We start from the raw sequence: 26,849 nt of genomic DNA, 5'->3' as shown, positions 1-26,849 counted from the left end.
TAGGATTAGGATTGTGCTAGGGTTAGAGTTAGGGTTGTGCTAGGGTTAGTGTTGTGCTAGGGTTAGGGTTGTGCTAGGGTTAGGGCTGTGCTAGGGTTAGGGTTGTGCTAGGGTTAGGGCTGTGCTAGGGTTAGGGCTGTGCTAGGGTTAGGGCTGTGCTAGGGTTGGGGTTGGGATTTTTTCAAAAGCAAAGGAAAAAAATGACAATATGGTGACCAGTGTTGAGCACATGTGCTCACTACTTGAGTTTGTATCAGGGGCTCGGGTATGCACCGAGTATCGTGGGTGCTCGAGTGACATACTTGAGTCTCCGCCCCATATGCTTCGTGACCAAAAAAGTTGCATGGATTGCCTGCTATGCACGAGCAATCCCCGCATGTTTTTTTTGGGGTGTCTAATAACCGTGAAACATGCGGGGCAGGGACTCGAGCAAGTCACTCGAGCACCCGATGCAAACTCAAGTAGCGAGCACTTGCGCTCAAGACTAATGACGACTTATTGAATATGATGACCTAATGTTATCAAATTCTGTGTCGTACCTCTGGGTTCAAAATGTTCACTATACCCCTTGATAAAAATCTTGAAGGGTCTAGTTTCCAAAATGGGGTCACTTGTGGGGGGTTTCCACTATTTTGGCGTATCAGGGGCCCTCCAAACGCGACACGGCGTCCGCTCTCAATTCCAGCCAATTTTGCGTTCAAAAACAATGTGTTTTCCCCACATATGGGGCATACTCAGGAGAAATTGCACAAAAGTTTTTGGGGTCCATTTTCTACCCTTACCATTGTGAAAATATGGGGTTAAAACATAATTTTTGTGGAAAAAGTTACATTTTTTTATTTTCACGGCTCCATGTTATAAACTTCTGTGAAGCACCTGGGGGTTCAGGTTGCTCACCACACATCTAGATAAGTTCCCTGAGTGGTCTAGCTTCCAAAATGGTGCCACATGTGGGGATTTCCACTGTTTAGGTACATCAGGGGCTCTCCAAACGCAATATGGCGTCCGCTAATTATTCAAACAAATTTTACATTCAAAAAGTCAAATGGTGCTCCTTCCCTTCCAAACCCTGCCGTGCTCCCCCACATATTGGGTATCGGCGTGCTCAGGAGAAATTGCACAACAAATTTTGGGGTCCATTTTTTCCTATTACCCTTGCGAAAATACAAAAATTGAGGTCTAAAGTAACATTTTTGTGAAAAAAGTTAAATGTTCATTTTTTTCTTCCACATTTCAAAAATTCCTGTGAAGCACCTGAAGGGTTAATAAAGTTCTTGAATGTGGTTTTGAGCACCTTGAGGGGTGCATTTTTTAGAATGGTGTCTTCAAATGTGATGTGGTCCCTAAAAAAAAATGGTTTTGTAAATTTTGTTGTAAAAATGAGAAATCGCTGGTCAACTTTTAACCCTTATAACTTACTAACAAAAAAAATTTTATTTCCAAATTGTGCTGATGTAAAGTAGACATGTGGGAAATGTTATTTATTAACTATTTTGTGTGACATATTTCTCTGATTTAAGGGCATGAAAATTAAAAATTTGAAAATTGCAACATTTTCTAAATTTTCGCCAAATTTCCGTTTTTTTTTCACAAATAAACGCAAGTGATGTCGAAGAAATTTTACCACCATCATGAAGTACAATATGTCACGAAAAAACAATCTCAGAATCAGGGGGATCCGTTGAAGCGTTCCAGAGTAATTACCTCATAAAGTGACAGTGGTCAGAATTGTAAAAATTGGCTGGTCATTAACGTGCAAACCACCTTGGGGGGTAAAGGGGTTAAACTGCCATTCCTGGCAGTGACAGCTGCGTGTCTGCTATGATGTTAACTTAACAGTAGACAGCGATCGCGCGCATACAGCTCCTGTGAACACAAAATCACTAGGACATATCCATACATCCAAGGTCGGGGAGTCCTTCCCAACCTGGACGTATGGATATGTCTAAGGTCCTGAAGGGGTTAAAGTAAAAACATATGGTGCAGCTAAATACACATTCTCAAACTACAACTGCCCACAGTGGCCAATAGCTGCTCAATACACCATTGCAAGTGGGTGTGCTCAGCAAATTTTAATTTAGTCGCACTATCTGGTTTCACCCTGAGGTGAACTGAACTCTTGAAATAAGTTTCCAACTGATTTCACTAGGAAAACAGGCTTTCATAGCGCACATAAAGTTGCTTACCAGCATGGAAAAAAGCACATGTCAATTCTTGTGGTGTTTCTGCTTGAAAACTAGTTCAAAGTTTAGCCACTGAATGAATAATAAGCATAAAAAATCTTATACATAAACACCACTATTAAAACTGTAAAAATATACTTAGATTTTCATCCCAATTTTCTCTGTCAGAAAAGTCCATGCCAAAAAAAAGTCAGTTTGATGAAACCCAGAGGCTACATTCCCATAATGAGTTTTTGAGAGTTTTTGTATGTTGTGTATTTTCGAAAAAAAATGCAAGTAACCTATTTTACTTAACCTTGCTGTTCTGTTCGGGTCTACTATACACTTAGAATGTTCCGGTCATTTTTGACCGGACCTATTAAAGTCTTGATTTTTAGCTAATTCAAGTGTTTTATTTGAATACCTGTTGCATTATTATACTGTATGTGAACATGGTTGTTCATAAACAAATGAAAAATTAAATCAAAAACTTAATTTTTATTTTTTTTGTATCAAAAATTGTTACATGGCCTTATTGCAATATTCATGCATATTGCACATAAAAACATATTCTTTATATAACTGTAAACTATAACTAATAATATCAAACTGTATGTAAATATATTTTTTAAAAAATAAATAAAAAAATAAAAAGTTCAGTTTTTTCTATATAAAATGGTAAATAAGGTTCACGGTGCTAAATTTACTGTTTGCATTCGTCACAAGTATAATTTACATGTCTTTTGCATAAGTACTTTACATAACTGCAACATATCCCATTTGTTTTGTGATTAATTGATGTTGGACAGAAGGCGCATCGTTTCCGTTTTAGGCTGGTTGCGTTGCTGGTGGAGGCCGTGGGTATCGTAGCAGTGCCGGTGGAAGCCGCTGGTTCACTTCCTTTAGTATGCTGTCAGATCCTGTGGACAATGGCTGCCGCTCCATCATCTCTGGGTGTTACTTTTCTTTCTTCGATATATGGGCTAACCAGTGATTTTCCCAATTCCTCTATAAAAATTCTTCTTTTATATAGTTCATTTTTGTTCCAATTTGGGTGTATTTCACGCCATAACACAAATGCATTGTATGCTGACACATCAAGAGTGTTGTAAAAAACAACCATTGGCCACCGATTTGTTTTGCGTTTACAGGTGTAAGTGCCTATGAGTTGATCTAGAGTATCAACTGCCTCTTTTGTGGCATTGTAATGTAAAATCATGTTCGGCTTTCTGTCTCAATTACTGATTGCACTATCATGGTGCATTGTGCTCATCAGAATGACCTGTTTGTGTTTTTTGGGAACGTAAGAAACTACTGTTGTATCCTTAGTAAAATAAAACATAGAACTATAAACGTCTCTCTTACTGAGGATACCTTCTGGCTTATTTTTTCTAACAGTACCCAGCATGGTCATTTTTCTTTTCAGCAACATCTGTCCCAGTTGGTATGATGTGAAAAAATTGTGGCATGTAACATTTTGTCCTTTGAGTCCGTATTTCAAATCCAAAACTTCTCGCATACCTTGATTTGTATGTATGTGTAAATCTGCACGGACGAAAAGGACCTAGATAAATTGATAAATAATAGTAGATGTAATATATAGTCCAAAATGAGATTATAACTCCTTTATTTTACTCAAAAAATGGCTGGAGATTAGTATAAAAGGCTATCCGTCATTTTTGACCGAACAGTACAAGTGTAAAAATAAAAGTGGAGCAAAAAGTAAACAAAAAAAAAAGAATACCCATAGTAAGAACTCCTCAAATGAGGAAAAGCCAATTAACCACAGGTTCTAGAACCGCATAATGAATATTTTAAAAAATATCACATTTCAAATTCGGTCATTTTTGACCAAACAGAACAGCAGGGTTAATGGGTGCAGAAAATGTGCAACATCAAAAACTCACCAAGGCTTATTGTGGGAACATGGCCTCTTTTAGACATTTTTTTTGTATATGAGAAATAAAAATTCAGTCTCAAGTTTCATTAGTGTTTTTGATCAAAGTTTCATCAGAGTTTGATCAGCATGTCAGTTTTTAACATCAGAGTTTTTTCAGAGTTTCATCAGTTTTTCTGGGGTCATACCTTTATTGGCTAACCAGAAAATATATATACACTGCTCAAAAAAATAAAGGGAACACTTAAACAGCAGAATATAACTCCAAGTAAATCAAACTTGTGTGAAATCAAACTGTCCACTTAGGAAGCAACACTGATTGACAATCAATTTCACATGCTGTTGTGCAAATGGAATAGACAATAGATGGAAATTATTGGCAATTATCAAGACACCCTCAATAAAGGAGTGGTTCTGCAGGTCGGCACCACAGACCACATCTCAGTACCAATGCTCTCTGGCTGATGTTTTGGTCACTTTTGAATCCTGGTTGTGCTTTCACACTCGTGGTAGCATGAGACGGACTCTACAACCCACAGAAATTGCTCAGGTAGTGCAACTCATCCAAGATGGCACATCAATGCGAGCTGTGGCAAGAAGGTTTGCTGTGTCTGTCAGCGTAGTGTCCAGAGGCTGGAGGCGCTACCAGGAGACAGGCCAGTACACCAGGAGATGTGGAAGGGGCTGTAGGAGGGCAACAACCCAGCAGCAGGACCGCTACCTCCGCCTTTGTGCAAGGAGGAACAGGAGGAGCACTGCCAGAGCCCTGCAAAATGACCTCCAGCAGGCCACAAATGTGCATGTGTCTGCACAAACGGTTAGAAACCAACTCCATGAGGGTGGTATGAGGGCCAGACGTCCACAGATGGAGGTTGTACTCACAGCCCAACACTGTGAGGGACGCTTTGCATTTGCCACAGAATACCAGGATTGGCGAAGTCGCCACTGGCGCCCTGTGCTCTTCACAGATGAAAGCAGGTTCACACTGAGCACATGTGACAGACTTGACAGAGTCTGAAGTCGCCGTGGAGAGCGATCTGCTGCCTGCAACATCCCTCAGCATGACCGGTTTGCTAGTGGGTCAGTAATGGTGTGGGGTGGCATTTCTTTGGAGGGCCGCACAGCCCTCCATGTTCTCGCCAGAGGTCGCCGGACTGCCATTAGGTACCGAGATGAGATCCTCAGACCCCTTGTGAGACCATATGCTGGTGCAGTTGGCCCTGGATTCCTCCTAATGCAGGACAATGCCAGACCTCATGTGGCTGGAGTGTGTCAGCAGTTCCTGCAAGATGAAGGCATTGAAGCTATGGACTGGCCCGCCCGTTCCCCAGACCTGTATCCGATTGAGCACATCTGGGACATCATGTCTCGCTCTATCCACCAACGTCACATTGCACCACAAACTGTCCAGGAGTTGGTGGATGCTTTAGTCCAGGTCTGGGAGGAGATCCCACAGGAGACCATCCGCAACCTCATCAGGAGCATGCCCAGGCATTGTAGGGAGGTCATACAGGCACATGGAGGCCACACACAATACTGAGCCTCATTTTGACTTGTTTTAAGGACATTACAACAAAGTTGGATCAGCCTGTAGTGTGTTTTTCCACTTTAATTGTGGGGGTGACTCCAAATCCTTGCCTCCATTGGTTAATAAATTTGATTTCCATTGATGATTTTTGTGTGATTTTGTTGTCAGCACATTCAACTTTGTACAGAACAAAGTATTCAATGAGAATATTTCATTCATTCAGATCTAAGAGATGTTATTTGAGTGTTCCCTTTATTTTTTTGAGCAGTGTATATATATATATATGCAAGCTTTCAGAGCGCAGAGGCTCCTTCTTCAGGCAAGATTACAAATGAATTCATAAGACAAAAGGTGTAAGTTGTGATGCCTCCTACAGATAAGTTAGGGAGAGCAAATTAGTTTTTTTTGTTGCAAAATGAGAGGCCTTGGGAATGTTTAATTATCTGGAGGTTTGAATTGTGAACATTTCTCTGGCCGGGGACACTGTATGAAAGATCTAAAAGTTTTAATGCTAAAAGCTCACTTCAAGGGCAACAGAGAAAGAAAAATTGGGGAATTCAAATTGATAAGGATGTTCAATTCACTGACAACAGGACTAAATATAACACCTGGGTTTATGACTCACTACATGGACACAATTCACACCTCCAGATAATTAAACATTCCTAAGGCCTCTCATTTTGCAACAAAAAAAACTAATTTGCTCTCCCTAACTTATCTGTAGGAGGCATCACAACTTACACCTCATGAACAAATGTCTTGCTGTAACATCTCTCAAATGCTGTGCCTTTTGTCTTATGAATTCATTTGTAATCTCGCCTGAAGAAGGAGCCTCTGTGCTCTGAAAGCTGGCATATTTATATATATATATATATATTTTTTTTTTTTTTTTTTTTTTTTTTTTTTCTGGTTAGCCAATAAAGGTATGACCCCAAGAATACTTTTGTCATTTTTGGCATAAAAGTATTTACATCGATTTTTCTGGCTAACACGGTACCACAATATAACTTTGTATTGTACATCAGTTTTTCTCAAACAATGAAGGTTTCTCAACCTTCTCATGTCAATCAGTCCGTGAAATATGAACAGCACAATGATGACATCCGAGTGCTGCCCAATTTTTTTATGGACCGACAGATGTTCATTGGTAAGGTTTATCCGAGATCAAAATCGTGTATGTCTCTGTGATTTTATGTGCGACCAATAGGTCTACCAAAATACACGGACATGCGAACAACCCCACATATAGTGTTTTGATGACAGGTGTGTCATCAATGTTTGGTCAGGGTGTCATCAATGTATGGTCTGTGTGTCCGTTTTTACCATCAGTGTGTCATCAGGGTTAGTCATGGATGGATAAATAAATTACAAAGCTTCTCCTATCCTTTGTAATGTTAAATACGGGCAGCACATGGTTGGCACACAAATGCCATTACGTGTGCTGGACGTGTTTTTCACTGATCCATAGACTTGTATTGGCGCTTTTTATCCATGACACCAGAGAAAAACAGACACATCTCCGTGAGTTTTGCATGGACACATGGTCTATGAAAAAACATGGACATGTGAATATCACCATAGAGTATATATTTTATTGAAGAAATGCTTCTTTCTCCTCTTCAGTGAATTGAAACTTTCCCATTACTGAGACAGGGTATGATATTTGGTGCTTATAAAGTTTTATAAAGTTCTATGAAGAACTGAAACTGTCATTTCAAGAGATTTTGCAGCAAAATATCAGTGTCATCCTCTAGCTTCTGCCTCTTCCGTCCCTCTCCATAGAATTTTATAAGCATCAACTGTTATCTCCTATATCAGCAATGGGAAAATTTGAACACAGATTTTGCCCATGAAATTAAAGAAAAAGGTCAAATCAAGAAGTAAAAAAAGTGAGAAAAGCTATTTTCTCCAATAATATTTATTACAAAGTGGTTTATTTTCATGTGTACTGTTGATTTGTGAAATTAAAATTAAAATGACAATTACTCTTTAAAGGGAATCTGTCAGGTGATTTTTGTGTGGTATCCTAATAGTGTCCTGAAATAGGGTTTGGACAACTATGTAGCTTTTATTTCTCTACATGGCCCCATTTGTGTTGCTGTAAGCTCTGGACAAATTTATTGTCTCGCGCAGGCAAGTCAAGCATATGTAAATGGCAAATGAATATTCTACCCTTCCCCCGCTCATAATCGCATCCACCCCTCTGCACTGGTTTCACTGATTCTGTCAGACTGCTGTATGCCCTCGGACCAACTGCCTGCTCTCTTGACCTGAGTGTGACAGCTGCACAGAAATATATCCTGTAACCCTCATGTCAAGAGAGCAGACGGCCAGTCCGAGGATGGCGATGCAATCCTCCGGCAAGTAACACAGCAGTCTGACTGCATCCAATCAGTGATGCTCGCCGGGAGGTGTGGACGATATTATGGGCGGGAGAAGGGATGAATATTCATTTGGCATTTACATACGCTTGACTTGCCAGTGTGCATGTAAATGGCAAATGAATATTCACCCCTCCCATAATCCCACCCACCTGTCCAGGCCGTTATCACTTAGTCAGATTGCTGAGTTACTCGCTAGAAGATCGATTTTCAATCTTCGGACTGGCCATCTGCTCTCCAGACATGAGTGAGTAGCTGTCACTCCCAGGTCAGGCGAGCAGACGGCAAGGTTCAAGGATTGCGACTTGACCCTCGGGCATACGGCAGTCTGACAGAATCAGTTCAGAGTGTTTGGCGGGATTATGGGCGGAGGAAGGGGTGAATATTCATTTGCCATTTACATATGCTTGACTTGCCAGCGCAAGACAATAAATTTGTCTGGGGCTTACAGCAACACATGGGGCCACTTAGAAAAAAAAGTTACATATCCTGAAAGGGCTGCCTGAGTCCTATTTCAGTATATTATTAGAATACTATACAAAACGACTCTACAGATTTCCCTTAAGTACTCTTATAAGTATGGACATAATGTCACGGGTGTGTCAGATGTAACAGACAGTCGTTCTGCAGCTGGTTGCAGAAGGTCACTTCATTTGGCATTACAGACGCCTTCTCAAATCTGTCTTTCTTTAGGACCCAGCGGCTACCTCCGTCTTGCTCTGATTGACACCCTTGCCTGGGTGTTTAAATACTTTCAGTTTGCTGCAGGGAGGTGCCGGTGATATTCACATGTTCCCTTGTGAAGGCTTGGAGCTATTGCAGTCGGCTTACTTCCTCTCTGGTGCTCTGGAGGACATTTGGAGTAATCTCTCTGAAGTCTGCACAAGCTAAGTTTCTTCCCCCTGTGTATGTCTCCCTTGATGTCTTTAGTTTATAGTGGGGACTGACCAGTGCTCACCCCCCTTCCCTATCCAGGGCCTAGCTCTAGGGATATACAGGGCTTAGGTTTCCTGTTCGGTGATTGATGAGGAACCAATATAAGGACGGTAGGGGAAACATGGTGATATTAGATCTGCCTAGGAGTCTCCACTTCCCCTTTCCCTAGTGTCTGGGCTCCCTTCCCCTCATCCCCTCGTGTTACACTTTGTCTTTCCTACACTGTGCATGACACATAATTATCTGTTGCATGTGCTGCAACAAAATCTGCGTGAGCGTACTCATAGTCTAGGGAGGAATTAAAGGGCAAAATAGGGCCAGTCACTGTGGTCTCAGGAATATGCCCGTGGACCAGAAGAAATTACATTGTGGGACATAAACAGCCTATGGGCTGGAGGTTCGCCACCCCTGCATGACACAATGATCTTAAAGGTAGTGTTTTTTTAAATACTACCTATGCCATGTACCCACACCACATAAGGAAGGCAAGTAAATGGCTCATAAATATGTAGAGGAAGAAGGGCTTGGGGTTTCAAATAAAATTGGGCTGACTTATCTGCTGGCTATAGGCTCTATCATAGACTTGGGCTACACCTCAATGGGGAGGGTGCAGCTGTACTGGGGAAATAAATGGCTAGAATGCTAGGTAAGTGTTTAAACTAGAGAATGGGGAAAGGCAATTATTGTACAGGAGGGAAAGATATTGTAGGTAGTGGCCTGAGAATAAGTATTGAAAGTGTGGAATGGGGGGGAGGGGTTAAAACAGTTAATATAGAGAGGAGGAATAGAGATGCAGAAAGTTACAGAAAGTGAATATATACTAATACGATGGAAAATTATAATGTTGGATAAAAATTATGATGTAGATGATGTATGATGTAGACATCACTGAAAAACAGCTCTAACTGGGCTAATAAAATTTACAGTGCTACAGTTTGTTTAGGAATAAAGGTACAAATCAACAAGGGAGAGGGGTTTGTTTACATGTAAAATCTTCCCCAAAGCGCATTCAGCGTGATGATAACTGTGACGAAAATCAAACTGTAGAATCCCTATGGGTGGATATCAGGGACGGATAAAGAATAATAAAATAATAATAAAGATTACAAGTATAATAGAAGTACCAGAATATGTACTGATAACACGAAGAGATGAGGCAGTAAGTCAAAGTGAAGTAATTATAGGAGACATCCAGGCTCTGACTGGCCCACAGGAGAACAGGTGAATCCCTAGGTGGGCCCCACTCCATCTATCAGATAAATAGTTGGCACAATACATTTGTTTCACAATGTACAGACTAAGGCAGCATCTCATCATTCATTTAACAAACTACCCTGTTTATTATTATATAGAAACATAGGCAAACTTGTGAATGATGGTAATGTGACATTTGCATGTAGCTGAGCAGTGGGCCCCCCAGAGTCAGTGTTATTGGTGCGCCCTTGGCACTCCAATCCGGAAATGTAGACATCAACTACCCAGATATAAATTGGGGAACAGGTCCAGCAGATATTTGACGGTAATAAAAGACAATTGCCTTTCACAACTAGTACAGGAAGCAACAAGAGGGGGCACTTCTAGACATGAAAATGAATGAATATTAAGCAATTGGTCAGACAGACTATAAAATGTATGGGTTGGAGGTCACTTAGGTAATAGTGATCACAGCATAATAAGTTTTCACTTATTTTTTAGTAAGATGTTTAGTAGAGGGGTAACACAACCACTAAACTTCGAGAAGGCTAATTATCACTGGCTAAGAGATAACCTTGATATGGAAAAATATATATTTTCTAGTTAAAGATTGAGTTTTCCTAGGTGATTTCAGTAAAAAGGAGATTTATATAGCATAAAAGTTACAATAAAAAACAACTAAAATGGATAGCAAAATATAACAGGCAAAAGAAATATGAGAGAGGGATCTCACTTGCTGCAAAAAGAATACAATATACAAGTCATACTTTTGGCTGACAATCATGGAGTTTCTACACTTGTTCAGACCAAAGAATGTTGAACATTAGTAATAATTAAACAACGCACAAGCAAAACAATTATTAGTTTGTTTTCAAGGATAATTATGTCGCAAAAGACATTGAGGTGTCTCATATCTGTGAGTACATCTTATCTATAGAACAGTATCTTACAGAACAATCTACCAATATCTTCAATCTCGGCCTTTTTTATTTTATCTGAAACAATACCTGATTAAGGCAAAGAGAATCATTGCCAAAAAAAAGTTAAAATAGGGAAAGGCCAATCTATTAAATACACCTTTTTTTCTACAGTACAGTATACATGAAAGTCTAGTGATAGATGACATGTTGAGGTATACCTTAAATGCATAACCCTACAAGAAGTTCCTCTAAACACCAAAATAGACAAATAACTAAGTCCCAAGTTCCACAGGAACTGTGATAGAAGAACCGTTATTTCTAGCATTAAAGGATTCCTTAATAACAAAGTGTATTCCAGAGTACTTGCACATAGTAAATGTGGTGTCAATATTCAAAGCCTGGAACATATAACCCTATGGCAAAATCTTTGCAGGTTTTCTAAAAGACGCTATATTGGAGTTTCTCAATAAAAATAACGTCATAACCCTATATCAACATGGGTTTTTGAGGAATTGGTTCTATCAAACTAATAGGAGGAAGCAAGTTTCACACTGAACGAAGGTAAGGCCGTGAGTGTCTATTTGGACTTATCAAATGCATTTGAAACTGTGCCATATAAAGGTTGGTATATAAACAGGATATAGGATTAGGACAAAATATCTGTTAAAATGGGAATGCACTCTGATTGGATCACAGTTGCCATTAAGGTACTATAGGGTTGAGCACTGTGCTCTTTTCTTTGTAATATATATTTTCAATATATGAATGACCTTGTTGAGGGCATATAGATTATTATTTCAATATTTGCAGATTACTGTAAACTATGCAAGGTAATTTATATAGACGAGGATAAATTAGCATTACAGGGGGATTTGTGAAAGATGGAAGCTTACACCGAAAAATGTCAATTAAAGTTTAACATAGACAAATGTCAGGTCATGCACTTGAGCCAAGTAAACAAAATGTACCATTATGGTACTAAATAGTAAAACACTGGGGAAAACGGGAACTGAAAAAGACCTGTATTTGGTTGACATTAAACTTAACTTTAATGACCAGTTCTACTAAGTCAAATTAATTTGTGGGATGCATTAAAAGGCCACACTTGTATAACTTTGTGCTCCAGAATATACATATTTATATACTACATAGATGACAGACAACATACAGTGGGGAAAATAAGTATTTGATACGCTGCCGATTTTCCACGTTTTCCCACCTACAAAGAATGGAGAGGTCTGTAATTTTTATCATAGGTACACTTCAACTGTGAGAGACAGAATGTAAAAATAAAAACCAGAAAATTGCATACTATGATTTTTACATAATTGAATGACATTTTATTGCATGAAATAAATATTTGATCACCTACCAACCAGCAAGAATTCTGGCTCTCACAGACCAGTTAGTTTTTCTTTAAGAAGCCCTCCTACTCTGCACTCATTACCTGTATTAATTGCACCTGTTTGAACTTGTTACCTGTATGAAAGACACCTGTTCACACACCCAATCAATCACACTCCTACCTCTCCACCATGGTCAAGACCAAAGAGCTGTCTACGGACACCAGGGACAAAATGTTAGACCTTCACAAGGCTGGGATGGGCTACAGGACAATAGACAAGCAGTTTGGTGAGAAGGCAACAACTGTTGGCATAATTATTAGAAAATGAAAAAAACACAATATGACAGTCAATCTTCCTCGGTCTGGGGCTTCATGCAAGATCTCGCCTCCTGGGGTAAGGATGATTTTGAGAAAGGTCAGGAATCAGCCCAGAAATACACGGGAGGACCAGGTCAATGACCTGAAGAGAGTTGGGACAGCAGTCTCAAACATTACCGTTACTACGCAGTCATGGATTAAAATCCTGCAGGGCAAAAAAGGTCCCCCTGCTCATGTCAGCACATGTCCAGGCTCATTTGAATTTCACCAATGACCATCTGGATGATTCAGAGGAGGCATGAGAAAAGGTCATGTGGTCAGATGAGACCAAAATAGAACTTTTTGGTATCAACTCCCGCCGCCGTGTTTGGAGGAAGGAGTACAACCCAAAGAACATCATCCCAACCATGAAGCATGTTGGGGGAAACATCATACTTTGGGGGTGCTTTTCTGCAAAGGTGACAGGACCACTGCACCGTATTGAAGGGAGGATGGGTGGGGTCATGTATTGCGAGATTTTGGCCAACAACCTCCTTCCCTCAGTACGAACATTGAAGATGGATCATGGCTGGATCTTTCAGCATGACAATGACCCGAAACACACAGCCAGGGCAAATAAGGAGTGGCAGTGTAAGAAACATTTCAAGGTCCTAGAGTGGCCTAACCAGTGTTCAGACCTGAACCCAATAGAAAATCTTTGGAGGGAGCTGAAACTCAATGTTGCCCAGCGACAGCCCCGAAACTTGAAAGATCTGGAGATCTGTATGGAGGAATGGGCCAAAATCCCTGCTGCAGTGTATGCAAACCTGGCCAAGAACTACAGGAAACATCTGACCTCTGTAATTGCAAACAAATGTTTCTGTATCAAATATTAAGTTCCGTTTTTCTATTGTGTCAAATACATATTTCATGCAATAAAGTGAAAATTAATGATGTAAAAATCATACAATGTGATTTTCTGTTTTTTCATTTTTAGATTCTGTCTATCACAGGTGAAGTGTACCTACGATAAAAATCACAGACCTCTCCATTCTTTGTAGATGGGAAAACTTACAAAATCGGCAGTGTATCAAATACTTATTTTACCCACTGTATGTTGTCTGTCTTCTATGTAGTATGTCTATTCCACTGTAGATGAACTAGAGCAAATGCAAAGAAAAAGTACCAAGGTTATTAAAGGAATTGGTAGAAAAAACAGCACAAAGATCTTTCCAGGTGCAAGTTTTATACAAAGAAAGAAGGTTTGCTTTGCAGCGCTGGGCTGTTGGGTTCAAATCCCACCGAGAACAACATCTGCAAGGAGTTTGCATGTTCTGTTCGTGTTTGTTTAGGATTCTCCAGGTTCTCCGGATTCCTCCCACACTCCAAAAACATATGGATCGGGAATTTAGATTGTGAGCCCCAATGGGGACTAAGATAATAATGTCTGCGGAACATGATGGGGCTATATAAGCAGGCTTAATAAATAAGTTTTAATCATCATCGTAGATGGCGTTTCTTTACTGGATGAGCAACTCACTGGCATAACATGTTGTAATTGTCAATTTACTAAACAAGTTAAAGCAGAGCCTGATGCTGTTCTTCATAAATGTAACATTACAAGTTATGAGCACATTGGGACATAGATCCAGGAAACTACTCTGATTACTGTATGTGGGGTCAGGAAGGAATATTTCCCATAATACAAGATAATTAGCATCTGCCTCATGGGGTGTTTGCTTTCTTCTGGATCAGCATGTTAGTTTTTAAGATGACCGTGGAGTTGTGTCTCATCTCAACTGTAAAACTATTAAGACCTAAAACACATATACCATAAAAAAACAGAAGTTCTAATGTAATACGGGAAGAAAATCAGACTGATTTTCATGAAAACCTGGAAAGATATATCTCTTTTAAATGCCGATAAATCTTACCAATAAACTACAAAATATACATAAAGAAATATGTGCTGTTGCAATCAGTTATAACATTGCAAATTAGACTTAGCAAAATTTACAAACTTGTTGCTGTTTGCAATAAACCAAACTGAAGCAATTAAAAGATGAACCATCACTTGCTCAAAAAAATGCAAACCTTTACTTTTTTGTGTTGCAATACTCCTTTCCAGAGATATTAAAAATATCCTGGAGGCCCTGCTCTGCCTGTGGGGAGTAGCACCATCTTCTGCTGCCACTACATCCCGCCTCAGAGGACTGAATGCAGCGCTTGAGGAGGATCACCAGAAACCACAGGTCGCGTAGTCATTACATCCACTCGATTAACACCATAGGCAGCGTATGTAGATGCTAAATGGCTGGATTGTGACCAGCATTTATTTGCACTTTACTGTGAGTAACTGGACCCTTGACTGCTGGCGGCATGAACCGCCCTTTTATAGTCATGCCACAGCATCTCAATTGGATTAAGGTCAGGACTTTGACTAGGCCACTGTAAAGTCTTAATTTAGTTTTTCTTCCAGGTCCCTTAAGTCTTCCAGGTCCTGAAGCAGCAAAACAGCCGAAGACCATCACACTACCACCAACATATTTTACTGTTGGTATGATGTTCCTTTTCTGAAATGCTGTGTTACTTCTATGCCAGATTTAATGGGACATACACCTTCCAAAAAGTTCAACTTTTGTCTCGTCAGTCCACAGAGTATTCTCCAAAAAGTCTTGGCGATCATCAAGATGTTTCCTGCAAAACTGAAACGAGCCTTTATGTTCTTTTTGCTCAGCAGTGGTTTTCATCTTGGACTATGCCATGCATGCGATTTTGCCCAGTCTCTTTCTTATAGTGGAGTCATGAACACTGACCTTAACTGCGGCAAGTGAGGCCTGCAGTTCTTTGTGACTTCTTGGATGAGTCATCTCTGCGCTCTTGGGGTAATTTTGGTCAGCCAGCCACTCCTGGGAAAGTTCACCACTGTTCCATGTTTTCGCTATTTGTGGATAATGGCTCTCACTGTGGTTTGCTGGAGTCCCAATGACCTTATGGAGTGTGTCAATAACTGCTTTCTGGACATCTGTCAAGTCAGCAGTCTTCCCTATGGTTGTGGAGCCTACTGAAACAGACTGAGGGACCTTTTTAAACGCTTAGGAAGCCTTTGCAGGTGTTTTTTGTTAAAGGGGTTGTCCACTACTTTAGATTACCCCCCCAATGTATCCCCCCGGGGACCCTAAGACTTTTTGCAAATACCTTCCGTTGCAGATAATGCCTGTGAGCTGCGCTATCACTGGCCGCTCACAGGCATCACGTGACCCCCGGCTGCAGCCGGCTCTGACATTCGCTGATGTCACAACAAGTGCTGGCAGCATCCGGGGGTCTTTGTCTTCCTGGTTCCACGGTGGATGCCAGGGTTACCAACCCCCCCCCCTTCACACCCGGCATCCACCGCACACTCTGCCTCTCCCCATTCATTGGGAAAGCGCGCGGTTGATGCTGGATGTGTCGCGGGGGGTAACCCCGCCCACAACCAAGCAGCCACCGCGGGGACCCCAGTGCTGAGTCACGCCTCACTTGACGTGACGTCAGCGCGGGGTCACGTGATGCCTGTGAGTGGTCACCGATGGCGCCGCTCACAGGCATTATCTGCAACAGAAGGTATTTACAAAAAGTTTTAGGGGCCCCGGGGGAATACATTGGGGGAATAATATCAAGTAGTGCACAACTTCTTTATGTGACCTGTCACATGACTAAATTACGTCACCGCAGGTCCTTTCATACCACCGTGACCCATACAACAGACCGGACGTAGCGGAGAAAACACCGGGGGACATCAGAAGGTAAGTATATCTTTATTTTTTATTTTAAATTCTTTTTTTAACAGGTTCTATGGTACCCGGGTCTGGAGGAGAGTCTCCTCCCCGGGTACCATCCGCACATTGAATTGCTTAATATCCGCATGTGCACATGTACTCATACGGATATTATGCGATTCAATGCAAGTCAATGTCGGCAATTACGCTGCGTGTCCGCAAAATTAATGGACATGCTGCATAGTTTTCCACAATGATAATCCGCAGTGGAAATTACTGAAGCATGTGCACAGCACATGAGGATTATCATTGGGGACCATAGAAATGACAGATGTTTAGGTGTTAGATGTGCAAAGATAGAGATAGATGTATTTAGGTAATAAATAAATGAAAAAAATGACGTGGAGTTCCCCCCCTATTTTTGATAACCAGCGGACAGCTGTGGGCTGATATTATCAGGTTGGAAAGGCCCCTGGTGATTGGGCCCTTTGCAGCCTAAATATACCAGCCTGCTGCCGTCCCAGAAGTGGCGCATCTGGTGCTTTAACCTGTTGTTCCCGCCGGGGACTGACTACAATGCTCATCAGAGTAGCCGAGTCTCGCTGCGCTCAGTGAGACATGGAGACGATGATGAGCGTTGATGTAATTACCTGGTGCCTGTTAATAGCAGTAACTTTGCTGCTATTCACAGACGCTGGAGCAGGATGTGAGGAAAGTGTACCACATCGGAGTTTCGTGGGAATATTTTTACAAATAAATTGGTGAACGAATGACTGTCTCGTGTGTTTATTTCTGTCTTTTTTATATTTTTGAGGTATCCATTTCTGGATTTCCTCAGTTTTTGTGGATTACTTTGGACCTGCATGGGGTTTTTTTCCAATAAAGTGGTGAACGAGGGATAGTATATAGTGTTTTTTTTCTGTGTGTGTGTGTATGGTGTTTTTTATTACTTGGTTAGTAATGGGGTTGTCTTATAAACACCACTCCATTACTAACCCCGGGGCTTGATTCCAGGTGTGATTTGTCAAAAATCACAGCTGACATCAACCCCAACTAACATTACCCTGATTGCCACCGCACCAGGGCAATCAGGAAAAGCCGAGCAAAGTGCCATAATTGGCGCATCCAATGTGATGTGCCACTTCTGGAGCGGCTGTGGGCTTGTATTTTTAGGCTGGAAAGGCCCCAATATCCATGAACCTTCCCAGCCTGGTAATATCAGGCCGCAGCTATCTGCTTTAGCTTTGCTGGTTATCAAAAATGGGGGGGGACCCCATATTGTTTTTCTTCATTAGTTTATTCATTAGCTTAATACATGTATAGTAAACTACAAACACACTTCACTAATTATATATCTCATCTATCTCTTTGCATATCTTTAACACTTAAACATCTGTCATTCTATTCTGCATTCTATTCCAGTATGTGTCACACAAACTGTGCACATGGATGACACACACGGACACGGATAGCACCGGTACTGTTTTTTCCAGTAACGGAAATATCAGGATGTGTGAAGGGGCCTATGGGGTATGTACTAAATTTTGAAGTTACCCCTATCCATAGGGAATAATTTCCTGATCAGTGGAGTCCGACCACTTGGCTGTCTCCAGCACTCCCATTGACAAAGAATGGTGAATGGAGCGGAGATGCGCATGTTCAACGAGGCTTGGAAGACATCCCAGAGGTAATTTCCTCAGCATGTGGGAAGTTATGAGTAATGCTATGGATAGGGTTTAATTTCGCTCTTGGTATATACCCAATTAGGTGTGTTCACCATCTTTTTAACTGAAATCTGAGTAGAAACTCCATTTTTTTCAGGAGTTTTGAAGTTTTTAAAAGGATTTTGTACCATATCCGCTCAGTTTCCACAGCAAAACGCCTCAGTGTGAACATACCCTAAGAGTATATGCACATGACGTCATATCGGTGGAGTCGCCGAGGTTTTCCTAGGCGAAGCCACTTCAAGAATAGCTATCAGTCTTTTTTCCTAAAATGGCGGAGCTGGCAGTTTCGCTGTCACTTTTTGCCAGTTTTTTACCTGTGTACTTTCAACTATAAACAATGGGTGGCTTCCAAATAAAGCTGCCTAAAGAATGAACAGGTTACTTCTTTTAACTGCTTAAGGCTGTGTGCCTACGATGCGTTTTTTAAGCGTTTCCGCAGCGGCAAAAACGCTGCAGAAATGCTTTAAAAACGCATGGTAGAAGGCCTGCCATGCATAGCAATGATAATCCGCATGTGCTGTGTACATGCTGCGGAAATTTCCGCTGCGGGTTATCATTGCGGAAAAATACGCAGTACTACCAATTATTCTTAATAGGTGCAGAAATGGTGCATACAATTTGCAACATCAAAAACTCACCAAAAAGCTCATGGTGGGAACATAGCCTTATGTTCGTTTTCTGCAGCAGTTTTGTGATACTTTTAAGTTCCAGGAGGAATCCATGTGAAAAAAAAGCGGTTTTTGGAAAACCTCTACTTTCTGTAGTTTTTTATGCAGTTTTTTTTTAACCAAAGCCAGAAGTGGATTCAGCAAGATGCAGGAAGTCAAATTTCTTCCTTTATATTTCCCATGATCTGTAAATTTACTTTTGGCTTTGGTTCAAAAAAAACTCCATGAAAACCTGTGTTGTTGAGTTTTGTATATTCTTTTGTTAAATAAAAAAGCACAAACATGGAATTACAAATCATGCTGCGTGAGAAACCCCCAGTAGTTTAAAAAAAGGAAAACTGAACAGCTGATGAACAGGTGTAAACCGAGAAACAACTAATTATCACTAGGCCCTAATCTAATTAAACCCCCCTTTAACACTTCTTTAAGGCCCCCTTCACATGTCCCTGTTTCAGGTACGTGAGGCATCCATTTTATTCACGGATACGACACGTACCCATTATAATCTATAGTGCTGCAAACATGTCTGCTTTTTACCAGCAGCACGGATGACAAGGGCCAATACAAGTCTATGGATCCTATGTGTTTTTATCAGCTGCAGTTTTTGTCTCTCTCTGTCATTTTTTTTAGATAAAACTGCTTTGTTTTGGAAACATTCTGTTACCTTGCTTTAATAAACCTTTATTGATAAAGTCATGTGAGGATTACATGTGTTCTTAGTGCGTTTCTGCATTTTTTATCTCTCCTCTCATTCAAGTCTATGGGGAAATTCTGCAAATAAAATGCATATTTACCGCAAGGGAAGATGACATGTTCTCAAGATCAGTTTACACTGCGTAAAAGAAGCACGGGGAGCATGAGATTTCTATGAATCCCATTCACTTTGCTGGAAATGGATTTATAGTTCTTTGTGTTTTTTGCGCACTCAAAAAAATGCACCGAATAGTCATTGTGAGATACGTTCCCATGATGAGAATTTGGTAATTTTTGATATTGCAGAATTTCTGCACCTATTATGTAAATTAGGTTACTTGCATTTTTCATTGCGTTTTTGAGTGCTTTTCTACATCCGTTTTTATCTTGCTTTTGACTCTGTGCTTTTTGTCTCTTTTTGATACGTTATTTTTTAAATAAAGCTGCTTTGTTTCGATACATCCTGGTATTTGGCTTTAACAAAACTTTATTAACAGTCATGTGCGGGTTACATGTGTTTTTGGTGTGATTCTGATGCAGAACCCCCCTTAAAACACATGTGCGTTTTTTACCAGCCCACTGAGCTTCTTTTTCTACTCAGCGTAAACTGACCTGTGGTGCAATTTCCTTTTAAATCTGCAACATGTCAATTTCTCTTGTGGGGATACTGACTTTTCTGTGCAGATTTTTCCCACAGACTTGCATTAGATGCGGAAAATCCACAGTTAAAAATGCATATACGTTTCTAGTGAATTTCCGCAGTGGAAACACATAAAAAAAGCACATAATCCACACAAGATGCTATCAATAAAGTCAAAAAATGTACGTAAAAAACACCCAAAAACGCAATGAAAAACCACAAGTGACCTAATTTACTTAATGGGTGCAGAACATCTGCAAGATCAAAAACTCACCAGGAATGTCCGCTAGCCATTGGCTGGAGTAATGTTACTGGCAGAGGTGCACAGCGGTTGTAAGATGCGGCCAAATCTTTAAGAGGCACATCTAAGGCCATGTGCACACGTTGAGTATTTGGTCAGTTTTTTACCTCAGTATTTATAAGCCAAACCCCGGAGTGGGTGATAAATACAGAAGAGGTGACGTGTTTCCATTATACTTTACCTGTGACTGTTCCACTCCTGGTTTTGGTTTACAGATACCGAGGTAAAAAACTGACCAAATACTCAGCGTGTGCACGTGGTCTTACTCCAACGCTCCAGCTATTAAGACTAGTGTGCATTAATGCCAGTCTTAATGAATTGGGCCCACAGTCCAGTGAGGTGTTTACTATAACTCCCTATTCACACTGCGTTCTAGCAATCGTTCACTGGCTCAGTCAGGGCTTACGTCTGAACCCCCGCAAAATGAGATTCGGACGTATGCGCCGATGCAGCCATAGACTAATGGTGCAGAAAGAGGCTACTACGTCTGAGTGTCCACCTCCAGTAGGTATACATGTCCAAAAATAATGCAAGTCAGAGGGCACGTTTGCTCTGCTGGCACCATTATAGTCTATGGTCCCGCCGGCGTATACACCCAAATCCCGTTTTTAGGGGAGTCCAGACGGGGCCATTGAACGGGTGCCTAAATGCAGTGTGAAACCACTCTTAGTTCATTTGTGGCCACAGAGAAAGGGCTGGTTCACACAAGCATATTTTCAGTCCATATGCGAAAGAGACCAATGCAAGGGATTGTCCAAGGTCATAAGACTAAGCTTTTAGCCATGTCATCCTTATCTTTCTTACTGTTCCCATACAGTTAGCCGGTTTGCTCTTTTACCACAGGTTATACAATGGGTGAGTGGAATACGATGGAGCCTTATACTCCAGAGCGTATGTTCCTATACCTGTATTTTCAGCCCATGTGCCATCTGTGATAACAGCTCCCCTCTAACAGACAGCACTAGGACCAATCTAACTCCATAGGGCTGTTCAGATGACTGTTTATGTCACACGACCCGAATGTGAAAAAAAATTGTAGCCTGTACTAGTGTCTTCCATGTGCTGGATGTGACTCGCCTACTCAAGTCTATGGGGGCACAAAAGAAAATGCATCTTATACAAATCCACCATATAGCATCTGCTTTATATGGCTAAATTGCAATTATTAACATAGGAAACTGCTTTTGTCCTTGTACATTTTATTCACTGTAAGGCCATGGCCCCATTATCAGTATTTGGTCAGTATTCAGTCAGTATTTTTTCTCAGGAGTGGGAGCCAAAACCAGGAGTGGGTGATAAATGCAGAATTGGTGACTTGTTTCTATTATACCTTTTCTCTGATTGTTCCTCACCTGGTTTTGATTCCCACTCCAGAGAAAAATACTGACCAAATACTGATAGTGGGGCCATGGCCTAAATGTAAAAAAACAAACATTCTGGCGTTGTACAGGTGAAAAACTGTCTTTTATTCTGGATAATTGTTCTACTACCACAAAAACTACGGCAAAACTGCCAACAAAACCACTATTTAAAAACACCGGAGCTGATAAATCACAGTTATTACTCCAGTTTTCTTGAGTAAAAAGCTTTAAAAAGTCACATAAAATTGAAGTTTCTGGAGGCTGCGCTAACATGTGCGACGTTTGTTGCTCTCACACCATGATCGCCCAGCTTGGACACAGTGGGCAGAGCTGAGGTTGGACAGGGCGTGGTGACTGCCGCTCATCAATTTCATGAGAAATGGCAGCATTCGTCAAGCCACAAGTCTTACTCCAGCAGGGACTGGAGTAGGACTTGTGGTGACACCCACACATAGGTGTACGCAGCTCGCCCAACGCTCCTGATTCATGAACATACATGTGCCTCTTCATGAATCAGGAGTGTCTGGCTCCAGCACATCTCATGGAGACCAGGGTGACCAATGGATGAATCGGGGCCACTGTGTGCATGTAATGTTCAGGCACAGTTTTTCAAGGAGTTCTTGGAGCACTTGAAACTTGAGTGGAGAATCCAAGTTTTTGTGAAGTTTTTAGAAGGATTTGGAAACCATCCACTCAGTTTCTTCTTCCGAAACTCCTGAAAAACCTCAGTGTGAACATTCCATAAATGTCCGGCAGCCTCGCAGCGGTCCCAGGCTCGCAGCGGTCCCAGGCTCACAGCGGTCCCAGGCTCACAGCAAGTCCCAGGCTCACAGCAAGTCCCAGGCTCACAGCAGTCCCAGGCTCACAGCAAGTCCCAAGCTCGCAGCGGTCCCAGGCTCGCAGCAAGTCCCAGGCTCGCAGCAAGTCCCAGGCTCGCAGCAAGTCCCAGGCTCGCAGCAAGTCCCAGGCTCGCAGCAAGTCCCAGGCTCGCAGCAAGTCCCAGGCTCGCAGCGGTCCCAGGCTCACAGCAAGTCCCAGGCTCACAGCAAGTCCCAGGCTCACAGCAAGTCCCAGGCTCGCAGCGGTCCCAGGCTCACAGCAAGTCCCAGGCTCGCAGCGGTCCCAGGCTCACAGCAAGTCCCAGGCTCACAGCAGTCCCAGGCTCACAGCAAGTCCCAGGCTCACAGCAAGTCCCAGGCTCGCAGCGGTCCCAGGCTCACAGCAAGTCCCAGGCTCACAGCAGTCCCAGGCTCACTGCAAGTCCCAGGCTCACAGCAAGTCCCAGGCTCGCAGCGGTCCCAGGCTCACAGCAAGTCCCAGGCTCAGCTCCGGCTGTGCCTGCATTGAGCGGCTGACCGTCCTTACCGTCCTTTGGAGCAGGTGGCTCGGGAACCTTCTCTTCTGCAGGAGCAGGCGCTTCTGGAGCGGGGGCTTCCTCCGCCGGGGCAGCGGGCGCTGGGGCACTGGCATCCGCTGTAGGGGGCTCGGGGGCTGTGACATCCGCAGCAGGAGCCGCGGGAGCTGGAGCCGGCGTCTCTGGGATTACTGCGGGATTATCGGGGATTTTGGCGCTAGATTCTTCAGATGGCTGAGGCGGAGCGGCCGCCACGGGAGCAGCAGCCTTGCTCGGGGCAGCTTTAGACGCTGGGGATTTCTTAATGGGCACCTTAGCTGGCATGATTCAGTCTCCTTCGTGCGCTGCAGCAGAATGGCAGAAAGTGTCGGGCGCTGTAATTTATATAGCCGCCTGTCAGGCATTTTACCATCTGTTTTTTACGAACTGCCTCTGGATATTTCGAGCATTGGGGCACTCATCTTCTGAGGCCAAAAATAACCCTACATGACAAGATGCGGAGGTCGCAGCCCTGCCACCCTCTATAGCCCCTACCAATGACTATGCCCGGACTCTGGAGAGAAAGCCATGCCACAGAAAGCTGCTGGCACACAAGCCACATAGAGCTGCTGGCACACAAGCCACAGACAGCTGATGGCACACAAGCCACATAGAGCTGCTGGCACACAAGCCACATAGAGCTGCTGGCACACAAGCCACAGAAAGCTGCTGGCACACAAGCCACATAGAGCTGCTGGCACACAAGCCACATAGAGCTGCTGGCACACAAGCCACATAGAGCTGCTGGCACACAAGCCACAGAGAGCTGCTGGCACACAAGCCACATAGAGCTGCTGGCACACAAGCCACAGACAGCTGCTGGCACACAAGCCACATAGAGCTGCTGGCACACAAGCCACAGAGAGCTGCTGGCACACAAGCCACATAGAGCTGCTGGCACACAAGCCACAGAAAGCTGCTGGCACACAAGCCACATAGAGCTGCTGGCACACAAGCCACAGAAAGCTGCTGGCACACAAGCCACATAGAGCTGCTGGCACACAAGCCACAGAGAGCTGCTGGCACACAAGCCACATAGCTGCTGGCACACAAGCCACAGAGAGCTGCTGGCACACAAGCCACAGAAAGCTGCTGGCACACAAGTCACATAGAGCTGCTGGCACACAAGCCACAGAAAGCTGCTGGCACACAAGCCACATAGAGCTGCTGGCACACAAGCCACATAGAGCTGCTGGCACACAAGCCACAGAAAGCTGCTGGCACACAAGCCACATAGAGCTGCTGGCACACAAGCCACAGAGAGCTGCTGGCAAACAAGCCACAGAGAGCTGCTGGCACACAAGCCACAGAAAGCTGCTGGCACACAAGCCACATAGAGCTGCTGGCACACAAGCCACAGAGAGCTGCTGGCACACAAGCCACATAGCTGCTGGCACACAAGCCACAGAGAGCTGCTGGCACACAAGCCACAGAAAGCTGCTGGCACACAAGCCACATAGAGCTGCTGGCACACAAGCCACAGAGAGCTGCTGGCAAACAAGCCACAGAGAGCTGCTGGCACACAAGCCACAGAAAGCTGCTGGCACACAAGCCACATAGAGCTGCTGGCACACAAGCCACAGAGAGCTGCTGGCACACAAGCCACATAGCTGCTGGCACACAAGCCACAGAGAGCTGCTGGCACACAAGCCACAGAAAGCTGCTGGCACACAAGCCACATAGAGCTGCTGGCACACAAGCCACGGAGAGCTGCTGGCACACAAGCCACATAGAGCTGCTGGCACACAAGCCACATAGAGCTGCTGGCACACAAGCCACAGAGAGCTGTTGGCACACAAGCCACATAGAGCTGCTGGCACACAAGCCACAGAGATCTGCTGGCACACAAGCCACAGAGACCTGCTGGCACACAAGCCACATAGAGCTGCTGGCACACAAGCCACAGAGAGCTGCTGGCACACAAGCCACAGAAAGCTGCTGGCACACAAGCCACATAGAGCTGCTGGCACACAAGCCACATAGAGCTGCTGGCACACAAGCCACAGAAAGCTGCTGGCACACAAGCCACATAGAGCTGCTGGCACACAAGCCACAGAAAGCTGCTGGCACACAAGCCACATAGAGCTGCTGGCACACAAGCCACAGAGAGCTGCTGGCACACAAACCACAGAAAGCTGCTGGCACACAAGCCACATAGCTGCTGGCACACAAGCCACAGAGAGCTGCTGGCACACAAGCCACAGAAAGCTGCTGGCACACAAGCCACATAGAGCTGCTGGCACACAAGCCACATATAGCTGCTGGCACACAAGCCACAGAAAGCTGCTGGCACACAAGCCACATAGAGCTGCTGGCACACAAGCCACAGAGAGCTGCTGGCACACAAACCACAGAAAGCTGCTGGCACACAAGCCACATAGCTGCTGGCACACAAGCCACAGAGAGCTGCTGGCACACAAGCCACAGAAAGCTGCTGGCACACAAGCCATATAGAGCTGCTGGCACACAAGCCACATAGAGCTGCTGGCACACAAGCCACAGAGAGCTGCTGGCACACAAGCCACAGAGAGCTGCTGGCACACAAGCCACAGAAAGCTGCTGGCACACAAGCCACATAGAGCTGCTGGCACACAAGCCACAGAAAGCTGCTGGCACACAAGCCACAGAGACCTGCTGGCACACAAGCCACATAGAGCTGCTGGCACACAAGCCACATAGAGCTGCTGGCACACAAGCCACAGAAAGCTGCTGGCACACAAGCCACATAGAGCTGCTGGCACACAAGCCACAGAGATCTGCTGGCACACAAGCCACATAGAGCTGCTGGCACACAAGCCACGGAGAGCTGCTGGCACACAAGCCACATAGAGCTGCTGGCACACAAGCCACAGATAGCTGCTGGCACACAAGCCACATAGAGCTGCTGGCACACAAGCCACAGAGAGCTGCTGGCACACAAGCCACAGAAAGCTGCTGGCACACAAGCAACATAGAGCTGCTGGCACACAAGCCACATAGAGCTGCTGGCACACAAGCCACAGAGAGCTGCTGGCACACAAGCCACAGAGAGCTGCTGGCACACAAGCCACAGAGAGCTGCTGGCACACAAGCCACAGAGAGCTGATGGAACACAAGCCACAGACAGCTGCTGGCACACAAGCCACAGAGATCTGCAGGCACACAAGCCATAGAGAGCTGCTGGCACACAAGCCACAGAAAGCTGCTGGCACACAAGCCACAGAGATCTGCTGGCACACAAGCAACATAGAGCTGCTGGCACACAAGCCACAGAGAGCTGTTGGCACACAAGCCACATAGAGCTGCTGGCACACAAGCCACAGAGAGCTGCTGGCACACAAGCCACAGAGACCTGCTGGCACACAAGCCACATAGAGCTGCTGGCACACAAGCCACAGAGAGCTGCTGGCACACAAGCCACAGAGAGCTGCTGGCACACAAGCCACAGAGATCTGCAGGCACACAAGCCATAGAGAGCAGCTGGCACACAAGCCACAGAAAGCTGCTGGCACACAAGCCACAGAGATCTGCTGGCACACAAGCCACATAGAGCTGCTGGCACACAAGCCACAGAAAGTTGCTGGCACACAAGCCACATAGAGCTGCTGGCACACAAGCCACAGAGAGCTGCTGGCACACAAGCCACATAGAGCTGCTGGCACACAAGCC

The 26,849-nt window shown here is 43.8% G+C and overlaps 1 protein-coding gene across 1 annotated transcript in view; it reads right to left on the bottom strand.

Annotated features, from left to right (window-relative positions):
• The window catches only part of LOC141252906 (myosin-binding protein H-like), a 216,548-nt gene extending 192,987 nt beyond the window's left edge, over window positions 1–23,561 (bottom strand). The window contains exon 1 of the mRNA XM_073670668.1: window positions 23,174–23,561. Coding sequence (XP_073526769.1) covers window positions 23,174–23,486 — 313 coding nt within the window. The 5' untranslated portion in view covers window positions 23,487–23,561. The remainder of the gene's footprint in view (window positions 1–23,173) is intronic.
• Window positions 23,562–26,849: the final 3,288 nt, after the last annotated feature.

Source organism: Phyllobates terribilis, unplaced genomic scaffold (genome assembly GCF_046119375.1).
Source record: "Phyllobates terribilis strain yellow unplaced genomic scaffold, ASM4611937v1 Scaffold_2__4_contigs__length_985480577, whole genome shotgun sequence".
Lineage (NCBI taxonomy): Eukaryota > Metazoa > Chordata > Amphibia > Anura > Dendrobatidae > Phyllobates > Phyllobates terribilis.
Note: the sequence above shows the minus strand (reverse complement) of the source record. Positions and strands in the feature narration are given on the sequence as shown.